Below are 20,557 nucleotides of genomic sequence, written 5' to 3'. Positions count from 1 at the left end.
CTTGAGGCCTTGCACTCACTGCAAGCTCTCATGCAGTTTTGCTCCCTAGCTGTGTGCAAGCCATTGCTGCGCTGTGGAAAAGGGCAGGATTTACCCCAAAACCTCCCGAATTGGTTTGTCTCGAGCCTCCCCACATACCCCAGCAAAGTGGCTGGATTCCCTGTCTGCTGAGCAATGAATGGGGCAGGAGAGCTCTGCTCCAGTGCACTGATCAGCCCAACTTGCCATGGAAATCTCCCATCCTTTTCCAATTAAGTGGGTTTCTATTCAAAAGTTCATAAAATTCTATTTAAAACATTATTGATATTAGCCAGATCTAACACCTATAGTTGCCTGTAAAGAAAGTACAGTGGTACTTTGCTAATACAGTCATAATTCTTTTGTATTAGTAGATAAGCATACCAAAGGGAAAAGTTCCTCTGACATGATATTACAGCAAGGCAAAGTCAAATGTAGCCCAGAGCTGCTGAACTGAAGGACGGCTCCTGTGTCATCTTTTTCCTATTCCAGACCTACTCCCACACTTTCCATCTTGGGCCGGGCAAACGATGTTCTCAGTGGGAAGGAGCTTCAGTGCCACAACACGTTAACCCCTCACAACGGGCAGCCCTTTCCATCTCCTCCTGATGTGCAGCCCTTTCCAACCCCTCACAACGTGCAGCCCTTTGCATCCCCTCCTGATGGGCAGCCCTGTCCAGCCCCTCACGAGATGCAGCCCTTTCCAACCCCTCACAACGTGCAGCCCTTTCCCACCCCTCGCAGAGGCCCCCGGCCACCCCTGCTGGTGCTGGTGACTTCTCAGGCGCCACCATCCCATGTTCCTCAGCTTCAAGGCCCTCACTTTGACCATGGTTTCTTGAAGAAAGAAGCAACTACTTCAGGAACTCCAAGAGCATTAAAAAAATATGGAAATGTTGCAGGTTGCAAGCCATGATTGCAGCATTATTGATCAGGAAGAGCAGAAATAGCATCTCTTCCCTCTGTGCACGCCTCCCGGCCCCTGCAGCTTTTCATCACTTCACACAGTGGCAAGTGTAATTTGTTAAAAATACTGCAGCGAGGGAGCAGCAGGCCCGGCCCGGGGCGCTGGCCTCCCCTGGGTCCCGCAGGGGCGCCGGGCCAGCGGGACACACCTCTCCGGCCGCGGGGCCGGAGCGTCCGTGTGCGGATCCGTGTGCGGATCCGTGTGCGGATCCGTGTGCTCGCCGAGCTGCCAGCAGTGCTTGGGTTTTGTTCTCAGGCCCCATCCCACCCTCTCCCTCATGTCCGCCGCGATTCCCACTTTTTATACTGCATGTACTGTAGCTCGCAACCTGCCAGGGCTGAAATGTGGGACAGATTCGACAAGAATAATAGATTTTCCGGGAGCTTAGAATGATAGTATGAGATTAATTCATTTCATATGAGTAACATTTTCTCTTCTGTTCAGTTTCATGATTCAGCCTTCCACGGGAGTGACTGGGAGGGGTTACTAGAAAACAAGAAAAGCATCTGGCTAGCAGGAGTTTGCGGTGACGAGATGGGAATGAGGAGGGCAACGCAAACCAAGGGCTCGCAGCAGGAGAGCAGGAGGCAAAACGGCCCGTCCTGCAGCCCTCCGTCCCTGTCGTGCCTCGTGTCCTCCTGGCAGCCCTGCTTGAAATTCACCGTCTTGAGTCTCAGTGACCAAACGGTTCCTGTTTAATTTTTACTGCATTTCCGAATCATTCTCTCTGCATGGCCGAAAAAACGGTTTTGCAGCCCCATTTCCCTAAAAAAATCTGCGGCCAACCAGCCTGAGGAGGGCAGGACCTGCAACCGGCTTTCCAGCAAGACTTACAGCAGATTGCACTTGGCCATCCAGCAAGCTGCTGGCAACCCTGCATTTATATAGGAAACCAGATCCACAGATGCCTCTCCTGGGATATGCACAAGGAATACTCCCCTATGAGTAACCTAATCAGCATGTAGATGTCATTGCTGTTTACACAACTGCACTGAGAAAAAGACATTTGCCTGGCTTTCGCTGCACTGCGAAAGAAAATGATCAGCTTAGAAGGGTTGGGGTGGATTTAAAATAACTTCTTAAGCACTTGTCAGAAATCTGCATCCCCTTTCCTAACACTCCATCAAGCAATTGACCTCCACACTCCCGTAAAGCAGCACGTTGTCTCAGTGTAAACCTGCTGTCACGGCTCTATCACTCGGGGATGTGAAATCACAGCGTTGCCTTCCAGTATGTAAAACCCATGGAGCAGACTAAACTTTCGGGGCTAGTTCTCCTTAGTTGTGAGGATCCAGCATCCATCTCCCTAACACACTTTTAGCAGAAATACGGGAAGCTCCTGGAAGGAAGTCATTCTAAAGCTATTTGTGAGTTTGCCAAAAGGATTTCTTTGATTTACGAAGTATGAAAGATTGCCATCTCTGAATTCATAGTGGATGAGTTATTTCCCGTGTTTTGCTCAAAGGAAGTTCATAATGTGATGAATTCTAGTGTGAAAAAGCGAATTAAGGAATAACCTTTTCACAACTGCTGCTTCTGCAGTTTTTGCAGCCGTAACATTTGTCTCCTTTCTCTGCACAGGCTGGGTTGTTGGATCTCTGGAAATCCTCGGAAGCCCGGCCAGCCTGGTGAGAAGCATAGGGAATGGCATAGCGGATTTCTTTAGGCTCCCATATGAAGGGCTGACCAGAGGCCCAGGAGCGTTTGTCAGTGGAGTTTCCAGAGGAACAACGTCATTTGTAAAGCACATTTCCAAAGGTAGAGCCTTCACTTTGTTACTCCGACTCCTGCTTTGTTGTCGTGCGCTGTTAAAGGATGTGTTAAAGTTTCAAACAATATTGCCTGCAGCTCTGCTTGGCTTGCTAGGTTGCAGGGAAATGCTGGGAGGGTAACAAAGCCCATATATAACATCTTATGTATTAAACAGATCACTGCTTAACTGCAGCGTGCAAGAATGTCTCAGAAACTTCAGAGTTTTAAACCTCCCGTTGGGAAAGCGAGATTGGCTCAGCCAGTATTTCATGCGATAACTTCAGAAATATTAAAGGTGTTCTGTACTTCTGCTAGCCATCAGAAATCCTACCCCGCGTTGCCTCATCATATTTATTATTCCTTTTTCAAAAGTAGATACAGTTGTCATAACTTTGTAAGTACGGGGATAGGTTTTGACAGAAGGGCAGATCTGGATTTAAAGCTTTTGCATGGCGAAGCCTGTTCAAACAGTGCCATCGTGTGGCTCCCGCGGCTCCCGTCGGGATTCACTCGGGAGCCTTCCTTGGGGGCTCACTCAGTAAATACCCGTTCACCTCTCCGTCCCCCCATTGCAGCTAGCTTAGAGGGGCAGAAATGTGGGAACCAGGGAAGGATGAGCTGGGTTTTCCCTCTTGGCCAGGCAGACCTGGTGAGGGCTAATGTAAAAGGCGTGACGTGGAGCACAGAAGCACTCGCTGATGCTTCACAAACGCTCGAGAATGTTGCACATGGGCAGCCTTTCAACTGCCTTGAAACTGTTGTGCTCGTAAGCACAGTTTTCCAATGAGGCACCGAACATCTTTGTGGTTTAAATTAAAGCATTCTGATCCGGACCCAAATGTATATCTCCATGTCTTTAGGTACACTGACGTCAATTACCAATCTGGCAACGAGCCTTGCTCGAAATATGGATAGGCTGTCACTGGATGAGGAGCACTACAACAGGCAAGAGGAATGGAGAAGGCAGCTGCCCGAGAACCTGGGAGAAGGACTCCGGCAGGGGCTGTCCCGCTTAGGCATTAGCCTGCTAGGTAATGTGCTCTTAAATATCTAGTTGGGTGGTACTGCTGTTTTGTGATCTGCTCATCAGCCTTTTCTGCTTGCGAGTTGTAATTGCGGCATCTGTTTGTTTGTTTGTTTGTTTTCTTTTGAAATAGGCACACAGTATGCATATGTGATGCTGTTTCTGTTTATCCAGGTGTATAGTGACTTTTTAATATTTTTTTCTGATAAAATAATTGCAGAAATGATCAGATTTGCACTCTTTTGTCTCTGTGAAATGTTTTCCCTGGTATAAGATGTATAGCTCAGAAGAAAAGAATAATTCTGTCCAGGGCAGGGTGACTTGTAACCCAGTCAGCACAAAGACGTCATCATGCTGATGCCTACTTTCCAATGAGTTTTAGGAATGTCTTCCAAAACTGACTGTTTTTCTTCTGCAATGTAGATATTGGGGGTTCTTGGTCATCTTTGAAAATCACGTGAACTTACTGCAAAAAAAAAGTAAGCTTTGAGGAAGAATTTCGATTTTACAGAAACACCCAGATCAACCTGATTCAGGGCGACTGTATTCACGAAGCAGCCAAGTGCCGTGGTCAGAGGTGACTACTTCTCTGGCCCTTTCAAAATAGCACTTAAACGTTTGAAAACTGACCCTCACCAGAGAATCTCTGAAAGAAGTTTTGCAGTAAGGAGCGGGATTTTCTAGGTTGCTTCTATTTGTCCCACTGCAAAGGAATGCAGAGTTGTATTGTTTGGCAGAGTTCCTTAGGACGTATTAAAGAGTATGAATCCCTTAGAGATCAAAGTGACCAAAAGCAGTCCAGTGCAAAAGGTTAGAAGAGCTGAAGTTTGAAAGGATTTGCCCTCTTTCCTAATCTTCAGTAGTGTACACAACTCCTAAATTTGCAACCGCAACCCTGAAAGCCCCAAAGAGGAAGTGGTAAAAATGTTACAAGTTTGGGTTAAGTTACTGGAAATTATTTTAAGCAATAACATTAGATGATGTGAAGCACTGTCATTTGATAATGCCTGTAAACTGGCAAGCGAGTGTCCTGAGAGAAATGTGCATAAAGGAGCAATTTCATATATTAGTAGCTACTATCCCAATAGTAAACCCTTACTGGGGTTGCAAATCAAAGGCAGCTCAGAGAAGGTTTTATTTTTCCTTCTTGTTTTATTGGGCTAAGGGCAGTCAGGTTGAGTAGCTGGATGAAAGATTATACTTTTAGAAGCAGCGTGTCAGCCTGGTGTGTGTGTGTGCTGGTGAAAGGCTTCGGGGAGCTTGGCTCCGTTACTAATAAGGCAGCAAGATAACGTCGTGGCTCTCCCCTTGACCGACGCACCAGAGCCCACAGGGCTGAAAGCATCAGCTGCTGCAGCCCGAGCTGACGAGCAAAACTTGGTATCTTTGGCTGCAGCAATTCGGCTCTTCAGGAAAAACAGGAATTAGGATACACATTCACAAATGCATGTTGTGTTACTGTGTTCGTACGCATGAGGCTTTCCTTGTGGGAAGGTTTCTGAGCTTAGAAAAATAAAAAATATAATTCTGTGTGCACGATGTCCCAAGAAATTCATGTTAGAAGAAACATTAAACTTGTATTAGCGTTAAGCAGAACTTCTCGGTAAACTAGGCATTAAGGGTCTCGTTCTTTCTCCTGCTGTTTTTATTTAGAGATTCCTCAGTGCTAAATACCTCTATTCCTAGTGGCAGAGACAGTTAACCATCCAAACAAATACCTAAGGTTACTGTGTAACTGGGATTGACAAGTAGAGGACCTGTCATTAAGCAAGGAATCAGAAATATTTCAGTAAAGTTGTATCGCGCATAAATATTTATTTAAACTTGATTTTTAAAAGAATGTTTTCTCTGTATACACAGCGGCATTCATGAAATTTGTGTTGAGATCTGAGCTATGAATAGACCTGCGTTGCAATTTTTGCAATCACGTCAGAAAGCCGTTTCTCTCCTGACCATATGGTTTAATGAATATTGTGGCTTATCCCCAAAAAACAGTTGGCATTGAAGAGAGGTACCACTGTGCTGCTTTCTTTCACCAGCACATTCAGAGTAAACACGAAAATGCTTATGCTAAAAATACCTCCAGGTTCTTCATACATAATGAAACAAAACGGAGCAGCTATGTTATTTTCCTTTGCAAGCATGAAGAGTTCAGATAAGTACAAGAATGCAGATAGTGCACCCCTTCAGAGCCACAATTTCTATGATTTTGCAACTGCAGGACTGAAAACTGTAAAGAGCTGAACAGCACAAGTAGTCAAAGTACTGTCATGTTTATAAAATCCATCCCAATCGTGCAAGTGGCTGAAAGCAGTGCAGTGCAGATGTCATGCCTAGGCACAGGCGTGTACGAGGACTCAAATCCCCAATACGTTGTGCTATTTACATAGAAAAAAACAGTTTCACTTCTGATTTTTCTGAAAATCGGGCTCTCGGTGGCCCCAATTCAGCAAAGCACTTAAGCCTGTGCTTAAGAGCTTTGCTGAATCGGGGCCAAAATCGTGTACTCTTGTCTCCTTCTCAGTGCAAGTTGTTCCTTGTGGTACATTCTTAAGTGCTTTGTCCTGTCTAGTTTTAAATGACTCAGGCACTGTCAGGGTGTTGTTTGATTTGATTGTTATCTTTGGCTGGCTGTTTTCTTCTTCCCTGGTTTGGGGGAGACTTCTGGGTCTTTCTAGTAACATTTGCACTTGAGAAGAAGCAAAAGCTCTTGATAGGTGTGTTTTTCTTTCAAGCAATTAGATAAAAAAAAAGTAGTGAAATTGTACTTAAAATATTTAGATGATAGGCACTCTCTGCCAAGGAGTTATCCTCTGCATTTTGCATGACAGGGTCAAGCTTAAAACAATAATTTATACAGCATAAAAGAGAATATTGAAACGATGGACTTTATTTTCAACTGCTGCTCTAATGGAAAATAAGGAAGCAAAGTAGCTTCCTTCAGGAAACTGAGCATTGACGAAGAAAGCACAACGTCTGCAGGGCTGTGCACACTAGTTAACTGCTTTGCTGCCCTCAGTGAAACGAATTGATAGTAATAGTGGCTGACAGTGTAATTGGGGTGTTAGACATCGTAAAATCTAAATTTTGAAAGCTCACATTTATATTATTAAGGATTCTTGTTGTTATTTTTGTTGTTTTGTAGCTGTCACTTAATCAGGGCCACTTTACATTAGGCTGTCTGTGCACGAGATAGTAAGAGACAGTCTCATTAGCCCTGGTGATCTCGCGGCTTCACACACTAATCCTACAAATTTATTAATGCACACTTAATTTTTTTTTTATTTTAACTATATTTTCATGAGCCGTTTGCCACGTGGTGACTGCCATCCATATTTTCAGAGCATAGAAGACTTTCGGCAATGCAGCCGGGCGACAGGAAACAAAGAAAAGGGAACAAAATGGTTTCAGTTTTGTTACCTTCCAACTTCATGGCAAAACACGGACAGCTTCACGTGGGGGCATTTTTTTCCTGAATATTTCTTGGTTTGTGTGAGCTGAGCGTTGCCGACTCCTGCAAGCAGAGCCTTTGCCACGTCCACCAGCACTGCGGGGCTTTCTGAGCAGGAACCAGTTGCCTGCGCTAATCAGATTCTTCTTGAAGTAATACCGTGACATACTCTGAACTATCCCAATTTTGTAGTTATCAAAGTATCTTTTTATGAATACTCAGCAACATATATTAACTGGAGCGCACCCCAGCTGATGCTTAGCAGATGTTATGGTGTTGCTGGAACGTCTTTGGTCCAGTAACAGAAGAATATGTTTTTGTTTTGTTGCTTTGGTGTTTAATTTTATTGGGGTTTTCTTTATACATACATAATGCGTGTGTACATATGTGGACATGCATATAAAATTGAAAGCCTATGGTGAGGAGGGAGAACAAACTGGGGAACTGTTCTGTAAAGAAACAAAGCGAACGGACGGGGGACATGAAGGGAAAGGGTAGGGACAGCAGTAGCTCAGTGTAGCTGTCTGCAGGCTGTGCGGGTGAGATGAGGATGGGAGGAAGCACAAGGGACACCCCACGCTCTGCCTCCCAGATGCCCCGCTGCAGGGAGGGACATCCTGCGTGCTGCTGCTTCCACTGCCGTACGTCGGGAAGCAGGGAGCCGCACGGCTATTGGGGACAGTGTCTTTGCACGGCTCAGCTGCCATCAGCCGCACCTCTCCAGGATCTCACTGGCTTGGCTTGGAGGTTGTTCAGCCTTTAACCATTCCTGCTTTGGCCACACATGCTGCAGGCAGGAGAGGCGCTGCACAGAGCTGGCTTCCCCCTCCAGGGTCACAGGACCCAGCCACAGGCACGCAGAGAGCTCAAGCTCAGTTAGAGGAGTAGGTTTATACGAGTTTTGTGGGCATGACCCCGGCACGTGAATGAGTTGTGCCACTGAGTTACAACACGAGATAAGAGTCTAGAGGGGGTGAGGGGAGAGAGAGAGAGCAAGCAAGACCATTGGTCGTATTTTTTGCAGGTACCATAATAGGTTTTGCAAAAGCTTTTGAAGGATGAGAGGGTGGTGGCTTCACAGGCAAGTTCAGAGCATGCACAAAATGGCAGAATAACAGCAAGTGTGGAAGTACTAAACAAGTGGCTAATTAAGCTCTGTATTATTTGGGGTACTATATAAATAATCTTACATAGCAGAGTCACAGCAGTTTCCATTCTGTTTCCTTGTCCTCTGGGCCTAATTCCAGCTGAGAAGTGCCTGGAGCATACCACAGGTCCTTTGGAGTAGGCTCTTATTTATTATTACCTTATAACATTGCTCAAGTGTATTGCAGTAAATAATTTACTAGTGCTAGGACTTAGGTGGATTACGTTTAATAAGGCAATAACTTCTGTTCTGAAAGTGCAGTTGCTGCGGATGACCTCGAGAGATAGGGTGAAGGAGGTCACAGGGTAACGTAATCCTGTGAACGCAGCAGAACACCAAGTATTGGGTTATGCCTTCAAATGCACCACAGCCACCCAAAAGAGAGGCTGGGACGAACGGTGCCAGCTGTGTAATGCCAGGAGGGATATTATTTTAGTACTAATGAAGCAGTCATGTTGGAAATTGTATCACTGCCGTGGCCCAGAATTAAGGGAGCTTAACAGCTTGAAGCTTCATAGCTTCATAACACCTTTGTGGTGCAAAGAGCAGAAGCCGAGCGGAGCACACAGCTTTGGGGAGGAAGCTCAGGCAAAACTGAGTGTCGCGCTAAAAACAGGCCAGCATTTTCTGAAGAAATACTGTGCATTTATCGGTAAATCATATACATACAAAAGATGGAAGCAGTATCTCTAAGAGGAGAAATGTTTATGGGGCTCCCAGGCTGTGTGAGTTGCCGATGGGTAACATTCCAGCAAATGGGATGTGGGGAGACGTGTCCTCCTCCTCATCTGCGTCCTTTATTTGGAGTGAATGCCAGTGTACCAGTGCAATATTAGTTCTGGTTGTTCAAAGTCAGCAACTTCTCCGTTTATCCGATTGACAGTAACTGAAACCATCTGAAGAGCAGTTAGCAGCCAGCGGACGGGTGCGCGTGGCTCTGGGGAACACATGGGGCTTGTCAGGCTCCGCGGAACTGCGCCCGGGTTTGCTCCACATACAGAGCAGGATCTCCGAAGATGCCCACGTTGCAGTAAAAACGCCTGTTGGCCGCAGTGACATCCCGCCTGCCCCTTCAGGAATTTCTTTATCTGGGTATTTGCAGCAGAAGCTGCAAGCGGAACCTCTTTGTGGAGCCCCCGCGCTTGCTTCACCCCGAGCGAAGCCCTTCAGAGCCAGCGGGCCGGTCCCGATGTCACTTGGGCCAGTCATCGTGCTCTTAGCCCTTTCCAAATAGCTTATCTATCAAAATTACAATAACTAGAGACATGTCTGTGGTTAAGTGGCTAGGGTAAACACAAGATCAAAGAAACGTACCACCTCACATACCTGTTTACATTTGGGAAGATTTAAGTTGAAGTTCTCTGTTGATACTAAAAGCTGGGAAGGTCACTGTGTCACTTGTAAAAGTTTGACCCAGGCACATTAAAGTAAAATATGATCGTTTTCACAAAAAAGTAACAAAAAGTCCCAAAGTCTAATTCTGCTAATCTTAGTAGTATATCAGAAGTTGCATTAGCTTATGAACATTTCTGGCAGTGGAAGAGGATGTAAAAATGATCTATTGAATACAGGCAGTTTTTATTCTCATGGAGTCAATCTCAGGCTTACATGAAAATCTCATTTCCATAACTGCTAAAGTGTCCTAAAACTGATGGATTTTATTCCAAGCCCAACGATTTCAGAATTGCTACATAGGATGAGCTAAATCGCAGCAACTCAGTGAAAGAATTTAGTGAAAGTAGTTGAAAGACGAAAACATACTATCGAGTTAAGTGATGTGGATTTTTGAAAAAAGTAAAATACACAAAAAGGAAGCAGAGATTTAACTTAAACTTCAGCTGAGGAGATGTTTAGCCTGTGTGTACTGTAAATAGCAATGTGAGACGGGTGGGGTTCGGTCTGTAACGCAAACAGCGCTCAGTTCCAGTAGTAAGATTTCCTGCGATTCCGGGATATTAATCTTCATTAATCACTGGGGGCTCTTGTTTTTCCAGGTGCAATTGCCGGTATTGTAGATCAGCCGATGCAGAATTTTCAGAAAGTATCCGAGGGCCAAGCTTCCGCGGGGCACAAAGCCAAAGGCGTTATCTCCGGAGTGGGAAAGGGAATCATGGGGGTCTTCACCAAGCCCATCGGCGGCGCGGCGGAGCTTGTCTCCCAGACGGGCTACGGTGAGTTACTCCGCGTCCCGGCCTCGCCGTTTAAATGTGCGTGAGCAGGTCTTGAAAACAGCCCCCGAACACAGCAGAACACAGCCTGCTGTGTCAGCTTCCATGACTCAGGAGCTGCGTGCCATAGAGAAAGGCTTAGAAATGCTCCAGCTGAATAGTTATAAATGTGTGTGCCTTTTCTTAAAAATCCTGTTATGCTTCTCCCTTGTGTTACACATCAGTCTCGTATAGCACCAGAAAGAGAGAGCGCAGAGACCATGAAGTAATTCTTGGAATACAGTAAAATTAGTTACAGAAACATATGTGCCACAAAAGGGTTCTTGACATATATATAATTGAGCAACACTATCCCCAATTAGAGCATTATTTTGAGATTGTTTTGCTACAGCGAGGGAAGAGCCGTGTTATCTTTACATAAATAGGGAGTTGCGTTATTGGGAGAAGCGAGTGGGCTGCGTAGTGGGAAACATCCGCTGTGAGCTGGAGCGCAGCGGCCGCGGGGCTTTCCAGCCAGGCGCAGCGCGGTGGCCGTGGTGGGCAGAGCCTTCACGTTAATGCAAATGCTTCGGGATTAATTTTGCCTCGCTATAACAAACAAACCCTGAAGATTAAAGTGTTTAATCATAACTTATTTTCTGTAACATACTGGTTAGGGTAGCAGTTCTCCCAGAGCTTAAGTTCAGAATTCCATCTCCCCACCTCCCCTTACAAATGCCCCACTCAGCAACTCAAAGCAACCAGTTTAAGGAAAAAACTACTAACATACCTGCAGCAAGTGCCTGAATAGTTTAATTTAATAAAGTGGTTGTTAGATAACTCTAAATAATTGCCCTGACTTTATCTCATTTGCATGAGCATAAATAATAGCTGCTGCTCTGAATTATGCATCCCATAGGTGTACACTTATCTGTAAATACTTATCTGTTACTGGCTGACCACACGGAGCTTTGTTGCCTGGGGAATTACAGTTTCTGGAGTTCACTCCAGTGCAGTCTTTACCCACAACAGTAGAGGGACACTTCCCGTTGCTGCTATGGTATACGGCACATCATGTTTTCCAAGAGCATGTGACAAAAAGGGTTAGCCAGGAAAAAGCGTAAAAACTGTATCAATAATAGCTGACAGTGCGTGAGAGGAAAACACATAAGAGTTTGAGTAAGTCTTACCCACAACTGGATTGGAAGTGGGACCATGCCTCTTGGGGGGACCGAGGGGTGGGGGACCACACAGAACTAAACACATGTTCTCTCTTTCTCCATCTGTAAATGACATTTTCACTCACATAATGCTGAGAACCTCAGTAAGCCAACTGCTGCAACTGGGATGGTGCTTTTAAGTATTACCATCAACATGTGTGTTAAAAATTAAAGTTGGTGGATTTTTTTTCAGTGCTGATGTTTTGTTTAAATTATTGTCCATTGTGCGAAAAGGAATCTAAGTTATTGACACCCTTATGCAAAAATGCCTTTAGCTTCAGTGGAATGCTTAATTAGACAAAATAAGTTTTCTTTGTTTACTTAAAAAAGTAACTTTGCGCTAAGCCTTATAACACTGAGGCTTACTGTTTATCCTAGTTTCCATCTATCTTGTAAAAACATTTAGGAACCACTTTATTTGCAATTTTTTTGCAAGCCGTTGATCTCTTTCTGGTGACTGTGCCTTATTTTTAAAGGGCTACAAGCCACCTGAAAGCACCCACACTGTAGCATCTTCAGTTCTGGAGAGTCTATTTAGAAACCTGCTTAACAGCTCCTTGCAGTCTCCATTCTGTGCTGGCACTAAGAAGAATTCACAATAAACCAGATGCCCCAGGAGATCTCATAAATGTATATGGATCTGTGTTTAACAGCTGGATTAAGTAACTGAACATTTAAATACAGTATCTAGGCAAACTTTCCTTCTAATTTGTACCGATCATGACACGTACATGGAAGTATTTTAATACTAAGCAAGGAAGTTAACAATGGTCTTGAATTTTATACATAAATCGTAAGTGATGTGTCCGATCCCACTCTGAAATGATAGCTCTCAGGAGCATTATGTTTCTCTTAATTGCTAGTGTATGGCTGATTTTAAGAACATTCAGTGGGTTTTTGTTTTGTTTTGTTTCTTTCTAATGCAAGATCACTGGGGTTAAGTGCACAACTCTTACATTGTAATATTTAATGAATTATCTTGACCACAGCTTCCAAAGATGTGACATCATTTTGGATCTGCACTATTTTATGAACTGCTCTAAACAGATGACATCACTGCAACATGTAACTGTTTTGCAGAAAACAACTAGTAAAAAAACTGAAATTCTCTTACCACAGGTATTTTGCATGGAGCTGGACTTTCTCAGCTTCCCAAACAGCGCTCTCATCCAAATGATCAACATGTTGAGCGGGCTCCAAACAGCCACGTCAAATATGTCTGGTAAAATTATTTAGACACTTGCTCATTTTTACATCCACATTGTTTATTAATAGGTTCTGGCCGGTGGTCAAGTTAACAGGCTGCTTCTCTAGGAAAGGCTGAGTTATGGCAGTTTGTTTAGGAACATTAAACACAAAGGTAGTGCATAGAAACCCAATCTGCAAATGATGGGCTGCTGATCTGCTTCCAGCTTTGGAACTACAGAGCTGATCTTTATTTAATGGCATTCAGTGAGTTCTTACTTATTAATCATTGCCCAAGAAAAATATTGCACATCTCCAGAAACAGCTGCTAGTGAAGATAGGTTTATTTTCTGCCCTGAATTTGTAATCCTCTTTTAAGGGTAATTTTTCTATTAGGATAGGAAATCGGCTGACCTAGGGCGGGTATTAAGCCAATATTGCAGTGAATGATTAAAGAGTTTTGATAAATCACAGTTTCACACTTATCTTACAAATCTCAAGTCTTACATCTTTCAGTATAGGAGAATTAAAGGGTATTCACCTGCTTTTTTAATTTAATATAAATATATTTGTAGATGGTAGCTTAAGTAAAAACATTTAGTGCTCCAAAGAAATACTTAACTATCCAATGCATAACACCGATTTATTTTTTTTCGGGTATTGCAGGAAAATGCTGCAATCTCTGGGAAGGCCAGAAGTCCATATGGCCCTCAACGTCATGATAGTGAGCGGATCGGGGCAGCAGCATGAAGGCTGCTTGCTGCTCACCTCCGAGGTGCTCTTTGTGGTCAGCCTCAGCGAGGACACCCAGCAGCAGGCGTTCCCCGTGACCGAGGTCGACTGCCTGGCAGACGAACAGCAAAAGAACCTGCTGAGGGTGCAGCTCAAGCAACAGAGAGTGCCTTGTGATTTGGAGGTAAAGGCTGAGGAGCATTTTGTTTCCCTGATACAGCTGCGCTGGTGGCGTTTTCGACACCGGGCCTGCTCACCTTCGGGTTGGGATGCCACAGGTCCCAGACCAAGGGAGCTGTTGTTTGTCCACACCTCACTGTTGTCTCTGTCACTGTTTGAGTGAAACAGAGGTGTCTTATCCCTTCTCTCCTGTCACTGATTATAGAACTTAAAAATCCATGCCAGTAATTTCCTGAGGGAAAAAGAAGAGGAAATGTGGGATCTTGGTAAGGACCATGTCTGTTCTGAAGCGGTTCTCCTGACCAGCGGCACGTGCATGAGGTGGTCGTTGCTGACGTGCTGGAGGTGCTTTGCCTTTGCCCTCAAATTCGCAGTGAGAGCAGGTCCTTCTCTTGGAGCCATTCAGTGATGCCCGTGGGTGCTCCCTGCGGCATCTCTCTCATCTTGCCACTTTTAACACAGTGGTCTTACTTGGCTACTAGCTGTATTTAATTCCTTATGTTTTCCAAATCTTGCAAATGAAAACTCTAATTTAAAGACTTCAACTTACTGCTATTAATGGGCTACTGCCCTGAAGGAGAAAGGGAGGTAACTGCTTCTTCCTGGGGCATTTTATGTGCTCAGCCCATCCTAGCCCCAACTTTAGCTCGAGCCCAGATTTTTTTTATTGCGCTAGTGCGGCTGTGGTGGCTGTTGTCTTTGTAACTATGACCAGCTTTTGAGGGACTGGACCAACTGCACACCTCTCTTCCTGAAGTTTGGGCTAGATAAATGAGAGCCCTGCTGCAGTGGCACGGCAGTGCCAGCAGCTGGAAGCCTTCAGCCATGCAGCCTCTGTGCACTAGCTCCCTTGCTGACACAGGCTCTGGAGAATGCAGTGAAAATGTGCGGTATGAGCCACGCATGCCTGCAGCCCAGGGTGGAGGGGGATCAGTGATGGCAAGGCAGCAAAACCTGATTCTGATGCTCCGAAAAACAGACCTGGCATAAGTATTTGTTCAGAGTGAACAAATGGATGCTGGAGTGTGCATGAAGGTTTGAGGAAATATGTTCTAAGAGCAGCTGGAAGGAAGGCAGATAAGATTAAGATGGCTTTAATTTGGGGGCTACACAATAGACGATTCCAAAAGCTTTCAAAAAGCATTTGGTGGTTACCTAGAGTCATGCTTTTGCAATTAGTGTTCCCATATATTCTTTTCTTGGTGGATTGGGAAGTTTCATACTTTGTAGTTTCTTTTTTTTCTTTTTTTTTTTCCTTTTTGTAGCAGAGGACAACAGTTCTGCAGTGTGTAGGGCTGGTCTGTCCAGCACTGGTGCTGATGGCAGCCAGGGCCCCTCCAGTCTGCGACAAGGGCTTGTGTGAATCATCTTCAACCAGGATTAGAGAAAGGAGCCTTAGGAGCAGCAACCAGGGGCTTGCTGCTGAGTGGTTTCAGAGCTACACACCTACACCTAATAGCCATAACTCTTACATAGCAGCAGTAGGCCATGCGGATGTCCTCAGCTGAAGTGCTAACACTTCTGTCCATGACACCAGTAGAGCTGGCCAAAACTTCGCTGGAAAAATGCCATCAAATCAACAAAAATATTATAAGTTTAGGGGATGATGTTACCAAATGTGATTTTTAGCTATTTTCCTGATTAATTTAGTCAAAAATCCTAGACGTAATAACAGTAAATTGAAACATTCCTTTTCAGCATGATAAAGTCCGTTTTTTTTTGTCTTATTTTTCTCCATAAATAATTGCCAAAAAGTTTTGTTTCAGCTCTGCCCAAAACAGTTTCTCCTCTTTCCTCAGCTTCTTGGAACTATTAAGAAACAAAACATGCGTTATTCCACAGCTGTAATCACCAGAGATGTTATAGAGCACATGCTTTGACTCCTTCAGCAATAGGTTTGTCTGATAGCTTGTTCGTCTTCACAGTATATAACTTAATCCATCTGGCTAGGAGCAGACTGGATGAATTCTTGAGAACTCTGGCACTGACAACGCTGTTATTGAAAGGGAAGCATTAATTGTACTTGGATTATCTTGAGATAATTGAGGCACTGCTTGCTTCCAGACACACGTCAGACTCCAAAGGCTGCTCTTCCAGCTGCTCTTGGTATAGCTCATGATATCAAGGAGACAGCAGAAAGCTGAAGAGCCCTGGAATTTCAGTGTTTCTTTCTGATGAGCTGCAACAGGGATTTCATGATAGTGTGCATATATCATCTTTGCAACTTAACTAACTTCTGGAATTTTCAGAGCAGTAAAAAAACCCGAAGGTCTCTTGCTTTTTTACTCACTGAGTGTGCACAAAACAGGTCTTTAGTGCTATGTCCACATCCAGCTTATACACCAAATTGTGATTTTGTTATATTTGCTGAGGAATTATTCTCTATAAGCCATAAAAGGAAGGGGAAGAAATTCTAGAAGACTTCTGTAGTTCTTAACCCCACAATGTTTATATGAAAAGACAAGCTATCTTTAAGATTCCTCAAGCAGATAGATAAAGCAACCCATGACCAAGTTTGGATTCATATAATGGTTTGGCTATTAACACAGTAATTGTTCACAATAGGGGTTTAAAGCACGCGGTGACACTGTTAGGTCCAATTTAGGGTAAAATGTGGACCAAAAGCAATTCCAAGTTTCTGTTGTTCTCTTGACAGTATAAGCTAAACTGAAACTGGCTGGAGAAGAAAATGGTTACAGATGAAGTCATCTGGAAGCAAGTAGGGTCCCAGTTACTTTGGAAGACCATCCAAGTGCAGTTAATATTTCCTGCTGAATAATTTTGCTATCTGTGGGATATGGCCCAGGGCTGAATGAGGAATGGGCGCTCAGTGATGCCAGCACCATTTCCATCTCCTCTGACAACTTTGATCTTTTGGTCAATGTGGAGTCAGAACTATAACCTCAGCTTCCCCTGGGCTCACCTACCTAGAAACAGAAATCAGGAAAAAATGTGGAGCCACCCACACGCACGATTTGCCTCGTAACTTATCATCTAGTTTACATAGGTGCTATTTTAACATATTTCTGTTCTTTAAACTGGTGAAATGGGCTGACTGTGGAGACACTTCATTTCTGTGACGTGAGGTTCAGACGTGGTTCAGAGCCCGGGCTCTGCTGTTAGCCATGTGTCCACCACAGCAGTAGTCTCCTGATCTTTCACTCCCTCCAAGGGCTCTCATGGAAGCCACACTTTGCCCGTTTCATCATTTTTCACTGTTTCTAAGCATAGGATCAAACTCCGAGCTCCTGAGTTTGCTCATGTGCCTGCTTCCTTCAGCATTCTTGTGAGAATGATTGAAAACAGGAGTGTTCCTACTTGTTGAGCAGCAAATCCATCTCCAAAGGCATAGCAAAAGACCAGAGGGGACTGTTTTGATTTGGATGTGATATGTGCCACTATCTGTCTTATTAATTCTTTCTTCAGATAGGTGAGGATTTGTGTTTTTTATGCGGAGATGAGACAAGATATTATTCCCGGATGTTTAATTGAACCCAATTGTCCTGTTTGAAAATCATCACATGTACTGAGGCATCTGTAATACTTTCTTAAAGATAGACAGAAAAAAACACAGTCTTTCAATCATCTATATGGCATCCAGTGAAGACACTATAAAGCCTGCAAGAATGACAGTGGTCAGCAATTCTCCAAGAGTAAATAAGGAAGCATCGAAACCTGCCCTAGGATAGTTTCTACTTTTCTATCATTTGTATTTGGGAAAATAAGTTTTATTCTGAATGACTTGGCTAACAATATCACTGTAGTGTCCAAGGTTGTATTTCTGAAATATATTGTTTTGAATTCACACTCCTAGCTTGACGCTTACTTGCACATGTTCCCTTCACAAGCTGCTTGGAGCCATGTGGTAGATGCCACTTTTCTGTGGCAATATTCGTTTTACTCTTCTTTTTTCCAACTGATGTGTGTTACCTGCATCTCTCTCAAACTTGAACCTCTACATGTCTCAGCTTGCAAATAGGGATTTCTTCAAAGAAGTCCTTCCAACTCATGCTGATGAAAAAGAAGTCAGCTGTGTTCTTTTTCTCTTCAGTTTCTTTTTTTTTCATAAATCGTGTGTTCAAACGATCTTTAGTAAAACCCTTTTTAAAAATAAAAAATAAATAAATTAAATTAAAAGGAAGTAATTCCTTTGAATTGAATTACTTGAATGCTCTGATCCCAAGTGGTAGTTTTTTTTCTTACCAGAGAGACACAGATGGATATACGCCCTCCTAGTTACAACATTTGACTGGGAGGTGGATTCAAGCCCTTATTCCAAAGCTCATTAAATACTTAAATACTTCCCAGCTATAGCTATGGGCTGTTGTGATTTTTAATTGTGTTTTATGTAGAAAATTAATTGGCTAATTAGGACAGCTGCCTGATAAGCACTGCCAGGAACTACTGGCCTTTTTCTAAAGTGGCTGAGAAGCTTTGCCCATCTTCAAGTTGATCTGTTGTAAAAACTACACCTGAGTCTGTTCGGGAAAGTCTCAGACGATTCTGCTTCAACTTTTCTGTGGCAGAGCTAGAGCTTCTCAACATAGACACATTGAAAATACCAAAGGAGAGGACTAGCCCACAGATCCCAAGGCTAGGGGAGAATTACGCTTAAGAAAACACGTGCGTGGATACTGTAAGATCCCGGGATGGGTGGGAAATATTTCAGTTACACAGAAAGTAACGTTGAACTTACTGTCTTTACTACTGAGCCGCGCGGTGCGTGTCAGTGCTTCAGTAACGGTTGGTGCTGGTTGGTTCCAGGCCGAGGGAGCTCGCGAGAGGCTCTCGGAGGAGCAGTACAGCCGCCTCGTGGACTACGTGACGAGGGCGGCCCTGCACCTGGCGCCGGGCGCCGCCTCAGCGCCCGCCTCGCCCGCCGCGGCCGCGCAGCCCGCGCCAGCCAGCGCCAAGACCTACCGGTACCTCGTGGAGCCGGACTTTGCCCAGGTATTCATTAGTAAATTCACCATGGTGAAAAATAAAGCCTTGAGGAAGGGGTTTAATTAAGACGTAGGCGTGACGAGAGTGGCGTCTTGCCATTTTGAAAGGGGTGCTTGCTGTGCGGTAGGCTACATCAAGGAGAGATACACGTCACTCTTGAGAAGGTGGGAGACACAACAAAATTAAACCTAATAATAGCTTGTCTAACATTCCTGCTCTCTAGCTAAGGACTAGTGCTGGGTGGAAAGCATTAGCCTAACAAAGAAAGTGGAAAGGGGACAGTACTGGACTATAAACTGAATCAAAATCCTTTGTCCTTTCAATACCTGAAAAAACAGAGAATAAGGAAAATTTGAGTGCACAGACACATTTTTGCCAAACACAAAAATTTTATATCAATACCTACTATATCATATTTTAGGGTCTGCCACTTTCTGTTACAAACCAGGTTTATAACTCAGCTGTAAAAACTAGCTCAAGGTTGAGCCTTCCCCCACCCACACACACACTCCTCCCGTACGTCCTGAGGCAAAACATTTTCCCCCACTAAATCTGAAAAACCCAGTATGGCTGTTTTAAGTTACTAGTGACAGCTGGGTTTTAGCACCACTTTAACCTTAAAATAGCTTCCTTTATTTGACTGAAGTTTTGCAGGACATTAGTCCTTAATGTAAACTAGTGCCTTTGTGCGGTTTGGAGAACAAAACGCTAACTACGACATTAATTTATTTTTAAAACTCTCTGTATACAGAAACTTTATTTTATCCACCATGAAATTTTCAGAGGGACTTTCATCATATGCCTGGCATTGTGTGTTGTCTGGTAGTTGTTTGGAAACCAGTAACATGCAGTTTAGAAACTTAGTCGCCTTCAGTTTAGCGCTTAGTCTCCTCCAACTCTACCAAAAATCAGTGGGCTCAATGTAACGCAGAAGTGCAGGTGCTGAATGTAGCCTTGCTGGGTCTCACTTCCTTCTTATCTCCACCACTACCATGGTACATTTGCTCACTTAAGGCCTAAATTATTTTATGCTTATCATATCTGAAGTGAAAAGAACGGGGATATTTAGAAACATAACTTTTCAGATGTATTTCTGCTAAGCAAAAATAAGAATTTTTTTGCAAGGCAATCCAACAGTATAAACACACAGACTCCAGTTACATTAATAGTTAGTGATGCTATCGTGATTCACTTCAGATACAATGTTAAACACATTCAAAACAAATGAGCTTTCTACATGTCTTATTTTCAGCTGTTTTACAAGTTGTAATGGGCAAGGAAGTGCTCTCTCCCAGCGCAGTTAGGTTGCTTTATACACAAAACGTGGCTACGGCAGCTTTATTTTTAAAAAAAAAAAGCTTACTTGTTTTAAAACTGTGAGTTCCTTTTCTCCCCTTTTCAATGTAATTATGGCCACAAACTTCTGGACCATGGCCAGAATTGGAGCGTCTTTAAGAACTGGAATAAAATATGTTCATCATATTGAGCAAATAATTATACTTTAGTTAATATCTTCTATGCATACCAGGTATGACCAAATGCACGGTAAATGAGAATGTAGTAATTGCAATGTTTGTTTGGGGTTTTTTTTTTTTCTTTTGGGGGGGGTTTCTGCTTTGTTAAAAGTGGCATCTAAGAGCTGTTTCTGTTTTGTACTGAAATGCAGAATTCTGGGATCTGACTTGTCCTTTCTTGAATGTGAAATGAACCCATCCATTATCAACATTTCATACAGTGATTTAATAACTTAGTCATTGTTTAAGTAACACTATTTAAAAATGTGTACATAT

At 43.7% G+C, this 20,557-nt stretch overlaps 1 protein-coding gene across 1 annotated transcript in view; it reads left to right on the top strand.

Annotated features, from left to right (window-relative positions):
• VPS13B (vacuolar protein sorting 13 homolog B) overlaps positions 1–18,833 on the top strand; it is a 405,118-nt gene extending 386,285 nt beyond the window's left edge. Inside the window, exons 56-61 of the mRNA XM_088533620.1 lie at positions 2,567–2,743; positions 3,598–3,768; positions 10,354–10,530; positions 12,846–12,948; positions 13,578–13,827; positions 18,588–18,833. Coding sequence (XP_088389746.1) covers positions 2,567–2,743; positions 3,598–3,768; positions 10,354–10,530; positions 12,846–12,948; positions 13,578–13,827; positions 18,588–18,833 — 1,124 coding nt within the window. The remainder of the gene's footprint in view (positions 1–2,566; positions 2,744–3,597; positions 3,769–10,353; positions 10,531–12,845; positions 12,949–13,577; positions 13,828–18,587) is intronic.
• Positions 18,834–20,557: the final 1,724 nt, after the last annotated feature.

The sequence above is a fragment of the Tinamus guttatus genome, unplaced genomic scaffold, assembly GCF_059628265.1.
Source record: "Tinamus guttatus ecotype Peru unplaced genomic scaffold, ASM5962826v1 Tinamus_guttatus_pri_ptg000510l, whole genome shotgun sequence".
NCBI classification, from domain to species: domain Eukaryota; kingdom Metazoa; phylum Chordata; class Aves; order Tinamiformes; family Tinamidae; genus Tinamus; species Tinamus guttatus.
This window is presented reverse-complemented; position numbering and strand designations above follow the sequence as displayed.